This window comes from Solanum dulcamara, chromosome 5 (genome assembly GCF_947179165.1).
Source record: "Solanum dulcamara chromosome 5, daSolDulc1.2, whole genome shotgun sequence".
Lineage (NCBI taxonomy): Eukaryota > Viridiplantae > Streptophyta > Magnoliopsida > Solanales > Solanaceae > Solanum > Solanum dulcamara.
In genome coordinates, this window is record NC_077241.1 from 76,021,288 (window position 1) to 76,036,870 (window position 15,583).

A 15,583-nucleotide genomic window follows, 5' to 3' on the forward strand; every position below is an offset into this window, starting at 1 on the left:
AGCAACCTTTCCTTTTCTCCAGTTCAAAGTTCAAATTAATTATTGGTCACTACTGCATTATTGTTGAGTTGATGTGATTGCATCTGACTTCAACAATACCTGTCTTATTCTGTGTTTCTAGGCTTTTTCAAATATGTTCCTCGATGCGGATCGGATCCTTCAAAAGTAATGGATTTTTTGAGGATCCGACATAGGTGCGACTTTGTAGAGTCCGAACAACATAGGTCTTAGCTATATGGACGCAAAAATTGACTTATATATTGATCATGATGTCTGATCTTAAGTAGTTATGATGAGAGATCTAATCTAATGATAGAGAAATCTGGGATGGTAAATTGCACCAAGGGTGTGGCATAGTGATGGATGAAGTTGGAGGAGAACCATGAGGTCTCAGGTTTAAATCTCAAAGGAAGAAAAACATTAAGGGTTGTCTAGTTGATATACAAGTTATGCAAGGATTAATTATGGGAGCATTGTGAAACAATCCTGAATTTTATACAACGAACTTTTTGCTCTATCAGCTAACTAAACAATGGATAAAATGATATTGAATTTCATACAATGACTGATTCCTCCTACTGCAACTGATACATGTTAAATACTGATTAAAGTAAAGTAATTTATTTCCATCTGCATAAGCCTTGATAGACAGAGTAGTTACCTGCAATAGAAATCACCTTTTATTGACCAGCAACTTCATTCTTACTTTGCGAATATCTTGACTCAGACCTTTTGGGCACTACCTTTACGAATGAGTACCTAACAAAGACAGGATTTATATATATATATAGTATGTGCGAAGAGGAGACAATTAAATGGCTCTAAGAGGAGGATATATTGAACTAAAATTTAGAGCCATTTAATTGTGTCCTTCCAGAGATTAGTATTAGGCTGAAACTGTCTTCACACTAAATATGGCTTCAGCACCTTTAAACGATCTTTGGATTGCAGCTCTCACCCTTTCAATTGTATTCCTGACAATTCTATGGTACAAATTGAACAAGGAAGAATCCAGGTTGCCACCAGGGCCTCGTGGCTTTCCGATTGTGGGATTCTTACCATTCCTCCGCCCCAATTTGCATCACCAGCTCACAGAATTGTCTCAACAGTATGGTCCAATTTACAAGTTTTGGCTAGGAGGAAAGCTATGTGTTGTTTTGAACTCACCATCCTTAGCCAAAGAAGTGGTTCGTGATCAAGACTCCATTTTTGCCAACCGTGACCCTCCAATTGCAGGATTAGTAGCCACATATGGTGGACTAGATATTGGATTCTCTCCCAATGGTTCCTACTGGCGTGATATGCGCAAACTGTTTGTAAGGGAGATGCTAAGCAACAGGAACCTTGAGGCCTGTTATAGCCTTCGGAGACACGAGGTCAGAAAGACAATCAAAAACGTACATACCAACATTGGTAACCCCGTCGACATTGGTGAATTGGCCTTTGTAACTGAAATTAATGTAATCATGAGTATGATCTTTGGCAGCAATTTTGTTGAAGAGATGGAGAAGCATAAAATAGATGGAACTGAATTCAGGGAATTGGTGATAAAATATCTTCAAATGCTGGGAAAGCCAAACATATCAGACTTCTTTCCTACGCTTGCCAGGTTTGACTTACAAGGAATACAGAAAGAAGCGGAGTCTCTTTTGAAGTCGGTTGAAAGTATATTGGACCCTGCCATAAAAGAACACATGAAGATGCTTTCAGACAGAAGAGAGGGTGAAATCCAGGGGAATGAGAAGAAAGACTTTATACAGATCCTGTTAGAGCTAATGGAGCAGAAACATTGGTATATCACTGGACTTGGTGAAAATAAAGGCCATCTTGGTGGTAAGTTATATGGTTCCTTTATCTTTTCTATATCGTCGCTCCTCTCGTTAACCTTGTTTATCCTCTGAATTCCATCATATTACTTTATCAGGAGAAGGGGAGAGGAATTGGGGTATGCCTGATTTTAAGTTGCAGAATTGTAAAGTGCAGTATAAGTAAGAACACTGTTTTTACGTACAAAACCTGTGAAAAAAACATGACCTGCACCTGTGCAAGACTTGTCCCAAATGCACTAAAACATGTGAGCCTCAACAGAATTCAGATTACCAGAGTTGTAACATAGAAACTAAACTCTAACCCCTTATACAACAACCAACACATATTGTTGCCTCCCCTTCAAGTTACCCTTAATTTGAAGCTGAACGTCTCTAATTTTTATACCTAAACAATTGTTTCTAGAAAAGCTGAAATAGCCACAACTCGATCACAATCCTAATACAATATTCTAGACCTGAACACTGTAAAATACCTACGCATGAAACAGGTTCTTTAATCCGGTTCTTTGTATCAGGTCGCACTTCAACAGTATGTCAGAATTCTTCTCAAATATACTCTTGCTTATTTGCTTGAGTTCTGCTTTTTATCTCTCAATATAAGTGCATAATCTTCTTCAGTGAGAGACAACTTACATAACAGTGATAGCAAACTTGAATGCCTCGCTCCAAAGGAAATGGTAGACACAATAGAAGTTGTCCAACAGCTTTGACCCAACTTTGTAATTATAGTAATAAATTCACCTAATATGTATAAGTAATTTATTTAGAACCAATAAACAAAAAGATTTATGGTTCAAAATCCATAAAATTAAAATCCTGAATCCGTCACTGCCTATAGGTAGAATCAAGCATTACAAAATTCCCGTCGTGAATAAGTTCCTTTCCACTGTCTTCATATATGTTTCTGCATTGTAGGACATTGTTATTGGTGGGACTGACTCTACAACCACGACGGTCGAGTGGGTAATGGCAGAGCTTCTAAATAATCGGGAGATAATATCAAAGGTGCAGCAGGAATTAAAACTTGTTGTAGGGATGAATAACATTGTTGAAGAATCCCATCTGCCGGAGCTGCACTATCTTGATGCAGTTTTAAAGGAGACGTTACGTTTACACCCTGCATTACCACTGCTAATCCCAAAGCGTCCGAGCCAATCTGCAGTAGTAGGTGAATACACCATACCTGAGGGAACTAAAGTATTCTTGAATGTTTATGCAATTCATAGGGATCCTCAAGTGTGGGAAAGTCCACTAGAATTCCAGCCTGAAAGGTTCTTGAGTCCCTCGACGAATTTAGACTATGCTGGAAATAATATGAAGTACCTTCCATTTGGATCAGGGAGGAGAATTTGTGCTGGCCTTCCCTTAGCAGAGAAAATGGTCATGTTTATGATGGCTTCATTGTTGCATTCCTTTGATTGGAAACTCACTGAGGGCGAAAACGTTGATCTTTCAGAGGGATTTGGACTTGTCATCAAGAAAAGCGAGAGGTTATTCGCCATCCCTACTCCCAGGTTACCAAATTGCGAGCTATATCAGTAAAAGCCAAGAAACTATAAGGGCCAAGCAGACTTCTACCAGCTTCAATAGATATTTTTGTTGGTGTGTGGGCAAAGCTAGATGTTTACAATGGTTCAAGGGTAAAAATTTCTTTTTTTTGCTTATATAAAAAAAAAAGTACTTTTGCTTTAGTTCATAAATTAAAACAATAGATTTCTGACTCCGCCACTAGTCAGGGACACAACTTCGAACTTAATAGAATTTTCCATTGTTGTCTTGTGGAATAAACCAGCAGCAACAAAGAAAGCAGGGGCAAGAATTAAAGGCTTAGTGAAAAGGATAAGAACAGAATTTACTTCTAATTTTAGACCATATACATCCATTCAAAAACTTGTCGTGACTGCAGCATAAACATGTTATGAGCCCACTGGGATTGCCACAGGAAACAGGAGATCAGCCGGATTGACACTTCGAGATAACTTTATTTCATGTGGTTTAGGTCTACCTCGTCCCCTTTTACCACCTTTGCTCACCATAGTTTCACATCTACAAACTGATGCATCTATAGGTTGACGCAGAATATGACTAAACTTTCTCAAGTGACCTCTCAGGCTCTCACATTTTATCTTCAATGTGTATTATTTGCACCTTCTGGCAATTGTGATCTTTTTTTAATTTTATCTAAACTTGTATGACCAAACATCCCACTTGACATATGCATCTCTATAACACTCATCTTTTGAATATATTTGAGTTTAATAACGCAGCATTCACTAGCGTATAACAATATTGTTGGTATTCTAGTTGTTCTGTAAGTTACCTTTCACTTTGGCTGTCAGGATCCGAATCCGGGTGTGCTGGCACTCATCTCAACCCACCGAGATAAGTCAGTCTAAAACTCAACGGAAAGTAAATGCAGAAGTAATTGTGATAAAGCAAGGTTTAACTTAGTCAAAAACAAATAAATAATCTCAAAATCCCCCAAAACTGGTTGTCACGTGTACAAGCCACTAATACATTACCGAAGTACGAAAGAAAATACAGTCACAAATATCTTTGTCTCTAGAATAGGACTAAAACATATTAAAAGAGTAAGAGGTGTCCACTAGATGGATGTAACAGCTACCTCAACACTCGAGATGATAACCTCGGAGGTGGTAGAAAATACTAGGAGATCAAGCAGGTCCGGGCTCACAACCTACCAAGTGTAGAAGCAAGGGGTGAGTACCAAAAAATACGGTACTCAGCAAGTGGATAACTAAAACTAAGCAAAGCTCAATAGATACAAGTACTCCTCTCATCCCAACCAAACTTCCTTAACTATAACCTGCATAAAACCACCCCAACTCTACACTCTACACAATAGTAATAATACAGTCCACAAATACTCATCAGTAGTCTCATCAAGTGAATCATATCAAGTCAAGTTCAACATATATAGAGCAGTAAGTGGTAAACACGAATTCACAAATATCAACAAAATGCGATGTAATGCAGTGAGATGATGCATGTTTGTCCTATCGGTACACATCCGCTGAATTATAGTCTGAAACCCATTGGGGACATTTCTGTCCATGTTACCTGTCATGGAGCGTGTGGCCCGACCCCTTTGTTTCATAATACCTTCCACAGAGCATGTGGCTAGATCCCTTTGTTTCATATCATTTTCAGTCCCAGCACAGTATGTCATAACCAATTCAATCAATTCATGTTCATACGATTCATGATAATAACATGACGACAATAATAATTTTTCCTATCTTATATCAACATAGTCATTTCACATGTCCAAAATAAATTCATAAACTCATCACATCAATTCCACCAATACATGTCATTATATCGTCATTTTATACCCTCATCTCCATTTTTAAGGTCAATCATACAGTCAATAACTCAATCCAATTCTCATTACTCCCCAGTGCACATAACAAGGAAATACAAGCATCTACAAACTTAAACTGAATTTAGAAATTCACTAGCCTCAAATAATCAAGCAATTACTCCGGGACTTGAGCTTTCCCTTTTCGTTGGGCCTCCAAATAAGTATAATCTAATCAAATAAATAACTACAATAAGATTTTGAAACTAACAACACACATATTATTATATGTCTAGCTTAGACCCAAAAACTCATCCAAATTCTATAGTCAATTTCCTACATCTCAAGTCTAACACTAAGCCTCAATTTCTTCCAAAAATGTAAATCGAATTATATTCATATAATATAATATACTTATTATTTAATTACATATTTCAATATATTAAAACTTGAATTATAATTTGATAAAAAATGTGAAAAAAACAAAATCAGGGCCATAACTACCCAAATTAACTACGAACCATTGTATAATCTAGAACAAAGCATCAATTCATTATCATTATTTACTTAAACAACCATTTCGCCATCATTACATAATAATTGACCCCACAGTCCTTTTTCAAAGTCCAAACACACTAACCATATACGAAGTAGCATATTGAAGTTTGAATTTAATTTCTCTCATTTATCATACCCCACCCATTATTTTAATAATAATAATTGCAAGACCTCTATGCATATATACAATTACATGTTGTAAAGAGCGATAATTCTTACTTGATGCAGGTTGGCCGCCGCTGCAGGTAGGTTTTCTTTCCTTCTTTCTTTTCTTTTCTACTTAATTACGTATTAAAAATGACAAACTTCCACTAACATATTTTAATATATAGGCTAAGTCATAATTGTATTTAAATAAATTAATAATTTAACCCATCAATTAAATTAATTATTTAAAATTATCCGTCAATTACTTAATTGTAGTTACCGAAAAGTCCAAATTTCTAATTTAAACTTACGGAGAGAGTATTTTATGAAAGAGAGATGATTCATTCTCCAAAATGACCAAACGGGGTATTACATTGATGGAAACCTCCATCACATAACACCAGGGTAGCATTTCTCTATTTTAAGTGTTCAACCATCTGGTTTTTATTCTATAAGTAATACTTCGGCTACTATTCCATTCTCTTGAAACAATGAGTCTAGAAATTTAAATTGTTTGTATTTTAGCACTTAAATTCTACCTAGTCTCACCTCGATTAGGCGTGTCTTATACTGACTAAACTTGCGGTACACATGTAGATGCTCAATCTAACTTCTACGTACCCTAAAATCTTTACTCTGTGTTTCTCCAAATTTTAAACTTTTGTTGACACCTTTATTGATTTCGTGAATTAACACAATGTCAGATGTGATGAAAACAAATGAAGAGAAAGTAATATATTCATAACATTGAATGCCATGTGAATCAAACATCATCAATGTGATGAAAACAACAATAAAATAAGTTATTTGCGCTGCCACCTAATGTACCGAAGAACCGGGTTCTTCAATCACCTAACAAGAAGTAAAATCACAACCTACCTTTGCAGGATTTGCCTGGAATCTTTACTAAAATACGTGGCAAACATTAAGTTTATATCCTGCAACTTCATTTATTTTTCTTTATTGGACATTGCAAGATAGTCAAATACTACAAAAACGTGTTTTGAACGCGTAGTCAAAAAGAGAACAAAACGCGTTTTGAATGCATAGTCAAAAAGGAAAGTGCAATACGCGAATTTTACGCGTTTCTAGTTTCCTATAAATAGAGGGTCTCTTGCCCTCATTTAGATTATCCCACAAAAAATACAATCCAAAATAGTAAGAACACAAAGAGAGTTATACACCAAGATAAATATTGTAGTCTTGAGTACCCTCTTTAGTGAGTTGTTCTTTTTACAAGAGAGAAGTGTTAATTGTTGTTTTCTCCTTGTATTTGAGAGCAACGTACTCTCATATTATCATAGCAAGATCCTTCTACCCTGTGGTTTTTCCCCTCTACCTGTTTGAGGGGTTTCCACGTAAAATTCTCGTGTCCAATTTATTTTCATTGTTTATTATCATATTAAATTTTAATTGTAGTGTTTCCTCCCCAACAGACATGGGATGGTCATTAAGACAAAAGAAGGCACTAATCGTCATCCGGACTCCTAGGTTAATTACCAAATTTAGAACTGTATTAATGAAACGGTAAATTACTGAACTGGTACATAAGATCCAATGTGATTGATTAGGCACTTCCCTCCTGTACCCTGTTAATAGGGGCTCGTCATGATTTTGCTCACTGGTTGTACTAGTATTAAAGAAAAAAAGAAGAGTTTTAAAACTTGTGATCTGAAATAATCCTTAGATATTTTGTGGATGAGATTCATTTCATTAAGGGTAAACGGGGAATTTTAAAATAAATTTATTTTTAATTATAGTAAGGTGACTTTCTTTTTGAGACGAATTATAAAGAAAAGAATGCCACATAAAATGAGACAGAGAGTACTATAATTCCGAGTCACCTATCTACTATCCAGCATCTGAGTGAAACAGGGAGCTCTATAGATCAACTAATCAAATGCAACATTGTCTACCGATCAACAAGATCAGAATTCACTTTTTATTCATGAAAATTTGAGAGTAAGGTATCCGAAATCCAAGTCTAGCGCGGCTATCGTTATAATTTTTACATATTATGCACATTAAGGGATAATACAATTGATATATGATCAAGCAGAAGCAGAAGCTTTGCAAATTGGGAGGTCCTTGGGAGAATTAGGTGGAATATTCAGAATTGGGTTGCTCTCAAAGAAATTCACAGGCTTTATCTCAAAGCTTGATGATACTGTTGGCATTATTGGGAAATCCTCTTGGCATGGAATATGATGGAACCCTAATGTATACCACAACACTATGTCTTTATTCTCAATTGCCCTGTCTCTGCAAAATACAAAAAAAAAGTATTAATTACTCTGCTAAGTTTCCCAGCTAATTCAAAACATTTCTATCTAAAAAAATATAAGTAATAATTAGCTCTCGCCATAGACAGGATGTTTGTACTACCCAACAATTCCCCCAACCAACCAACACCTGTTAACACACATATTGTTAATTGAAATTGAACCATGACCTTAGCTTTGATACCATTTGTTATGATCAAGCGCTTATCATCATGATCAAAAGCTACGAATGATAGCAAGATTGCAAAGTTATATCTTAATTAAGCTCATCAAACAAGTGTAATGTTCGACCATGACAACGCGGCCTGGGTCATCCTAGCCCATCCATCACATAGGGCTCGCATAGGAAGGATATATATTGGTGTTACCCAACAACAAAGTATGATTACTTTAGTATATACTATCATGTTACGTTACCTATTACATCGTGTAACTATTCATAGCAAGTATAATATGGTTGGTTACATGGATAAAAGAGTAAATGTAACGTGTTAAAATACACATAAAATCTTTACACTATCGGTGCCTTGAGTTAAATTTAAGAGTGAGGATAATGTAATTTACCTGTTAGACCAAACAGCAAGAGTGTCATCACCTTGACTTTGGTAAACAAGCATGCCAGCAGCCCATTGCTCAGACTCATTATAAGGTGTCACCCAAATTTGGTTATTTGTAAAAGCAGCTCTCTTCTGTGGAGGATCATCATGGTCAAGTAAACTAGCTGCAGTTCCACCAGGAACCACTTTGTAACCAGTAGGGTTCCCAACTCTCGACTTCTTATTAGAATTAATCACATGGAATTCTGAAGGATCATATAGCTTGAGCTTAATTTGTGCATCTTTTTCAGTTTTAGCCACATTTCTAACAGCTTTTAAGTAGCTTCTTCGAGGCGATTCTCCAGGAGAAGTCATCTCCTTCTGGAGATTCACTTTCACAAAAGAATTGTTCGATGGACCATCGATGTCCATGTCCAGATGGAAAGTTATGTAGTGATCATGGATGACTCCTATTATGTTTTCAGATAAGAGGGTGCCATAGAGATACTCATTTTGGTTCACTTGATTCATGTTCACATATGTAGAGCCTTTCACCATCAATATTCCACTTAGTCCAACCTATATGAAAAAAAAAAAACAAGGTTGCAAAAAAGAATCTTCAGGAATAATATCAAAGGAATCTTAGACTATTTTATTCAAGTACGTGGCCTAATGACAAATGAAGTCAGTTGAACAATGATGTATCATGTTCAATCCTAGTAGCAGTAAAACATTATGTAATTTATTTTCATCTATTTAAGCTTTTGTGGAACTTGAGGAGTTTGTGAAATCCATTTTGTAAATTCATTTTGAACCCAAAGGTTTGTTTCCTGGAGGAAGATCAATCAATTTCCAGGTATGGTTGCTCAATATTGAATCAATCTCACTATTAACAGCCTCTTTTCAAAAAGATGAGTCCGCAGCGGACATAGCTTCTTTGATGTTTGAGGCTCATGTTTAAGAAGAAATGTTACAAAATCAGATCCAAGTGAAATAAATGTCCTTTGACGTTTACTTCGCCTTGTATTCTTTTTATTAGGTACATTCTCCTTTGGTTGTTCTCGAGGTCATTTTGACCATTCACTAGATACTTCAAATCTAGTTATATACGGATAGGTATGTTCAAAAAATTCAGCATTATCTGATTCTATTACCGTATTCTCATGAATGTCCCGATGTTTTGTAGCATATCCAATGAAAACACAGTCCACATTCTTAGGTCCTATTGTGACCCTCTTAGGTTTAGGAACTTGGACTTTGGCTAGGCACCCCCACACTTTGAAATATTTCAAGTTTGATTTTCTTCCTTTCCATTTTTTATATGGAACAGACTGTGTTTTGCTGTGGGAACTCTAATGAGTATTCGATTTGGTGTAAGGATGGCTTCCCCCACAAGTTTTGTGGTAAACCTGAACTTATAAGTAAGGCATTCATCATTTCCTTTAAAGTTTGATTCTTCCTTTCTGCAATTCCATTTGATTGAGGTGAATAAGGAGCAGTAGTTTGATGGATAATTCCATTTTCCAAACATGTTTCTGCAAAAGGAGATTCATACTCTCCACCTCTATCACTTCTTATTATTGTTATCTTTTTATTCAACTGATTTTCAACTTCAGTTTTGTATTGTCTAAATGCTTCTATTGCTTCATCCTTACTATTTAACAAATAGACAAAATAATATCTAGTGCAATCGTCAATAAAAGTTATAAAATACTTTTTCCCACCACGAGTTGGTGTTGACTTCATATTACAAATGTAAATGTGAATCAACTCTAAGGGATCATTCCTTTCAATAGATTTATAAAGATGCTTAACATACTTAGATTCAATACAAACTTGACATTTTGATTTATTGCACTCAAAATTAGGTAAAACTTCTAAGTTAATCAGTTCTCACAAGGTTTTGTAATTGACATATCCCAAACGTTCATACCATAAACAATTTGACTCAAGAAAGTAAGAAGGGCTAGAAATATTGAGTTTGAAAAGACCCTCCGTGAGGTTAATCTTTTCCTACAAATATTTTTTTCTTACTTATTACAACTTTGTCAAATACAAATACTGTTTAAAGTCAACACCTTATTAGATGTCCATTCCAAGGGGACCTTTTCATATTCTTCAATTTTGGTTGTTGCAGAATTACCCATGAACATAGTCTCATCGGGTTTAGTAAGAGCATATGAACCAAATCCTTCTTCATAACACAAAATATGACAGATGATTTTTTTTTATCAATATTCATGTCTATACAAATAATTATATTTTAGTAGACATGTATTTTCATGAAAGATCACAACATTTTAAGTGACACTTTTTCATAAGAGAACACAACTCTTTTGAACAAGTAAATATATATATATATATATATATATATATATATATATATATATATATATATATATATATATATAATTTGATAGTTTCATACTAGTCATATCATATACTAGTAAAAGAGAAACTCATCGACCAAAATATACTACAACAATTTTGTGGGTCTAACATAATACAAGAATATCATTCAATTTCATATCTTGTGTTTCCACATTTAAATTAGACACTAAGGCTAATTTTGTCTTTATCACAAGCAAAGAACCCCCCATATTTTAAATATGATCTCAAAAATATTTTTCAAGTATTTAAAAATAATTTTTCACATATTTGTTTTCTCGTGCTTTCAAATGTATACTATCAAAATACATATTGACAACATAAACCTCTTTTAAAGATAATATTCTACAAAAAAAAATTGTAGTGCTTCTATTTCCTCTGACAATCTTTATATATTGTCAAAGTTTAATTCGTACAGGCATCCATTGCAGGCACAAAATCATTAATTTTATGTCACTAGTATATATTTTTTTTTCTTTTGTCACAATTAGACAGATCACTTAGTATCGAAAATACTAACACTAAAGACTGCATCCTTGTACGACTTATTTCTACTTAACAATGAAGTTTTTATATTCTTCAAATCGTCAACTGAATGAACTTTGAATGTTGATAAAGTTTTTATGACTCAAATCAATTTCAAATTCAGACAGAGTAGAAAACTAAGAGGTTTTCATCTCCAAAAACCAAAAATACAACACTGTTTCTAGTGAACGGTAAAGTTTTTATATTCTTCAAATCCTTTATCGTTTATATTCTTGACGAAGTTTTTATACTTTTCAAGTCAGAATATTCATTCAAACACAGTGTTTAATAAATTGGTGAAGTTTTTATATTCTTCAAACCAAATGCACAGTCCGATTTATTCAGTGAAGTTTTTATATTCTTCAAACCTAAGGAGTAGAAAATCAAAAGATTTTAATTTTCAAACATCAGACACAATCGAATTCCACACAGAGTACAAAACTACACAAATTTTAGTCTACAAAATAGAATTAGAAAATCATAAGGATATGATTTTCTTTTCAAAAAAATTTCCCATACCAAGTTTGTTGGACTGACTTTAAATCTATGAATAGTAAATTCTATAGAGCTTCCATGTAGTCAGACCAATAATGTTTTCTTTTATGGAATAAATTTAATATTCGATGAAGTTTTTTATATTATTCAAATCGAATATTAAACTTTTCTTTTCTTCTTTTTTTCTGGAAAAAAAATGTCTTGCCATCTACATTCTTGGATTAAGATCCTTGAAAGATGCATCCAATATTGGATGTAATACACACAAAAGTATTTCTCTCCCAATTTTATCACAACAGATAATAAACCTTTGAAAATAGCTTGTGAAAACTATTAAGACAAACACATTATTTAACTTAATCATCTTTAGTTTGACCAAGGTTATGGTAAGAAAAAAAAATACTACTTTGTCGTATCAAATCTAAGATTCCTTCATAATGTACTTACTTAGACATAGCAGAATCATATAAATATCATGGCAATGACTTCTAAGATTTGTCCTGCCCCAATCCAAAAATGTCAGATACAGAAAAAAAATATTAAATTCCTTAAGTTTGTTATTCCTGCTGTATTAAGATTAGTAAATCAAAAACTATAAAGATGAAAATAAAAAAATATTATTCGAGTCCACAGAATTCACTGTGTGTCCTTAAAGAATTTAATCCCCTCACTATACCTGAGGTTATGGATTATTTCCTCCCAAGATAAAACGGATAAACTATTAAAGAAGTAGCGGTACCTCAAACTTTAATAATTTCAGCGAACTCAAAAGCCAGCAACAAAATCACACAAGGACTCAACTTTGTTTGTAAGAAAATATATGCAAAAAAAAAAGAGAAATTCAATGTTTTAAAAATGAGAGGAAAATCCTCTATTTATAGACAACAAAGGTAGTGCGAACAGGTGCTTATTGTAGCTTATCGGAAAAGTCACAACCCTTCATAAAAGTCACAACCTTTCGGAATGGTCACAATACTTTAAAAGGTCACAAGCTTTCGAAAAGTCACAAACCTTCATTTCTCATTTACGCCTTTAAAACCCAACAGTTATAACCACACAATTAAATATCTGTGACTTAATTCAAACCATATATTTCAAGGGGAAAAAACTTAAAAATTTATGCTCAAGTAATAAATTGAGTGTGACAAAGAGTGCTTATGTGCTAACCTTAGGTCGGATAAGTCCATCGGCCTGAAACTCCCAATCGACAATGTAATCATAGTTTGCTACTGACGCTGCCATTCTCACCACTAACGTCACCTTTGGCCTAACTTCTCGTATCTGTCCAAAGTTAATTTCATCCAAACCAACAACCACAATAAACAATATATTATTATTAGAAACAAATATGGACAAATTTAAGTAGTTCAATTATGTATCATTTAAGAAGAGTGAAATTATTTACCGTTAAACCTGTAATTGGACATTCAGCATGTCGCCATCCAATATCACCAGCATATCTTTCAAACACACAAATCATATTGGAACGAACATATGGTGTTCCATCAGCTGCCACAAACACACCATCCATATAATACGCATTACGAGGGCAATCATTTAACGGGTCAAGTGGCATAGCTTGTAACCCAAACCCGTATTCACCCGCATCCATATACGTCTTAAAATACCATGCATCTGATGGATCCATGTAAGGCACAAAAAGCTCCGATGTAAACCCTTTATACATAACACTTCTCATCTTCCCCGTATCCGGATCCTGAATCATGACCCGGGATATAACCACCCCGGATCTCGGGTCGGGTTTGAGGTGAAATTCCCAATTTGCCCATTTAACTAGATGATTGTCCTCTATAGTGAAACTTGGACCATTTGGCTGTTCGATAGATATTGGTTTAAGTAAGTTTATTTTTTGTGTATTCTTTCGAATACTTGAGAAACGATAGTCTGTGTTGGCGGCCTTTGGTATTGGTATGTTCTTTCCTTCATCGAAAATTTCGATGACTTGTTGGGTATCTAAATCAAGAAGTACTGTTAATCCTTCAATGGGTCTCATGTAGAAATTGATAGTGTCCTTCAGTGTATAGCACTGTACTTTGATCACTCTTCTCTTCTCCTCAACTTTTCCTAAATATAAAATTTTAATTAATCAGTCTCAAATAGTAATATACTAATATATTTCAATGTAATAAACTCCGACCTAATAAGAGTAAAAAACGAAAAAAAAGACACTCACCATACCAACCAGTGGAGATGGGCAAACATGCTAGGTCAGCCAAATCAACGCCACGCTGAACAATCGAACGGTTAAAATCAGAGTTCGCAAACGGGGCAGTAGTCGCGGTGATCATATCCTCCATTGTCATGATCGGGTAACCCGAATAACCACCAGTTTCACGTCGGGTCACACGACCCGTTTCAATATCCACGGTGATCACGTGCACGACGCCGAGTACACGTGCAATGACAGACGCCTTCCTCGGCGGAAGCCGATGACCTTTCCGCCAGTTCAACACCACCTCTTTCTCTGGCTCTTCGAGTACAACAGAGTGAAGAACGCAACCTTTAATTCTAAATTCCTCAATCGAATTAACGATTTTCTTAACTTTTTGAATTTCTCCGATTGTTAGTGGATCTAAAGGATGATTGGGGAATTCGGCGTAGTGATTTTTAGTTTTTTCCGGTTGCCGGAGGAAAAAGGGCTTTTTTGAAGTGCACCATGGGGAGTATATGGTGCAGTCGAATAGCTCCGCTGTGTGAGAAAGTGGAGATGGTAAGTTTAAGAAAGTGAAAATTAAGAGAAAAATTATGCTCATGAGGAAGAAGAGATATCTAAGGAAGTTTCTTCCTTCCATGGCGATTATTGTTTAATATTTACTAATTTTAATTCCTCTGGTCTATTGATTGTGGTAGCTATGGTGCTTAAATACATACACAGATAGAGCTAGTTAGAGAAGATAAGTGACGTGCAATACATGCGTATGGGAAATGAACACATTGCGAGAAAATGTTAAAATTTGTTTGATATTATCCACGTAACTCTAATCAGCTATTAAATCAAAAAAAAATGAATACAAATAATGTGATTGACTTCAAACTAACAAACCTTGAACTCGAACATAATTTATACATGTAGATTTAAAATTCAAATTTAATGAGCGCAATTTTTAAAAATTTTAATACTTAACTTGTTATATTGTTAAAATTATGAGATTAAATTTAAGATTTATTAAAATTTTAATAGATTTATATATATGTCGAAAATTGTGAATTGAGATAAAACCCATAGTTAAAAGGAAAAACTACCTAATTATACAGATACTCCTACCATATTTATTAGTTCTCCCTATAATTTAAAATAATTACATATTGTCGAACTGATTAATAACTTCATATCAGATTTCAGGTCAGATACACCTAGATACATTTTTTTGCTGCTAGATACACTGAAATAGGGCAGAGGAGAGCGAGAATAGGAGGGAGTAGAGCAAGATTTGTCTATGCATCCCAGATACATGTGAATTACATTAGGTACATATATCT

General features: G+C 34.6%; 1 protein-coding gene and 1 pseudogene across 2 annotated transcripts; one reads left to right on the forward strand and one right to left on the reverse strand.

The window, feature by feature from the left end:
• The first annotated feature begins 802 nt into the window (after nt 1–802).
• On the forward strand, nt 803–3,552 carry LOC129889906 (labd-13Z-ene-9,15,16-triol synthase, chloroplastic-like; annotated as a pseudogene). The gene is made up of 2 exons (XR_008766968.1): nt 803–1,833; nt 2,745–3,552. The product of XR_008766968.1 is annotated as a labd-13Z-ene-9,15,16-triol synthase, chloroplastic-like (transcript).
• A 4,167-nt stretch (nt 3,553–7,719) lies between these two features.
• LOC129889907 (amine oxidase [copper-containing] gamma 2-like) lies at nt 7,720–15,028 on the reverse strand. Its single transcript, XM_055965379.1, has 5 exons — nt 14,277–15,028; nt 13,488–14,167; nt 13,250–13,363; nt 8,703–9,253; nt 7,720–8,118 (listed from the first exon to the last, which is right to left on the reverse strand). Exons 1-5 carry the CDS (start codon nt 14,893–14,895, stop codon nt 7,908–7,910), a joined length of 2,175 nt encoding a protein of 724 aa, XP_055821354.1. The 5' UTR covers nt 14,896–15,028; the 3' UTR covers nt 7,720–7,907.
• Nucleotides 15,029–15,583: the final 555 nt, after the last annotated feature.

Bases quoted from the DNA above. Each gene is read 5' to 3' on its own strand.
- LOC129889907 (XM_055965379.1), bottom strand. From the start codon at position 14,895: ATGGAAGGAAGAAACTTCCTTAGATATCTCTTCTTCCTCATGAGCATA. The intron at 14,168-14,276 runs GTGAGTGTCTTT...TTTTATATTTAG, and splicing joins CATCTCCACTGGTTGGTATG to GAAAAGTTGAGGAGAAGAGA. The intron at 13,364-13,487 runs GTAAATAATTTC...AACTTTGGACAG, and splicing joins GTCCAATTACAGGTTTAACG to ATACGAGAAGTTAGGCCAAA.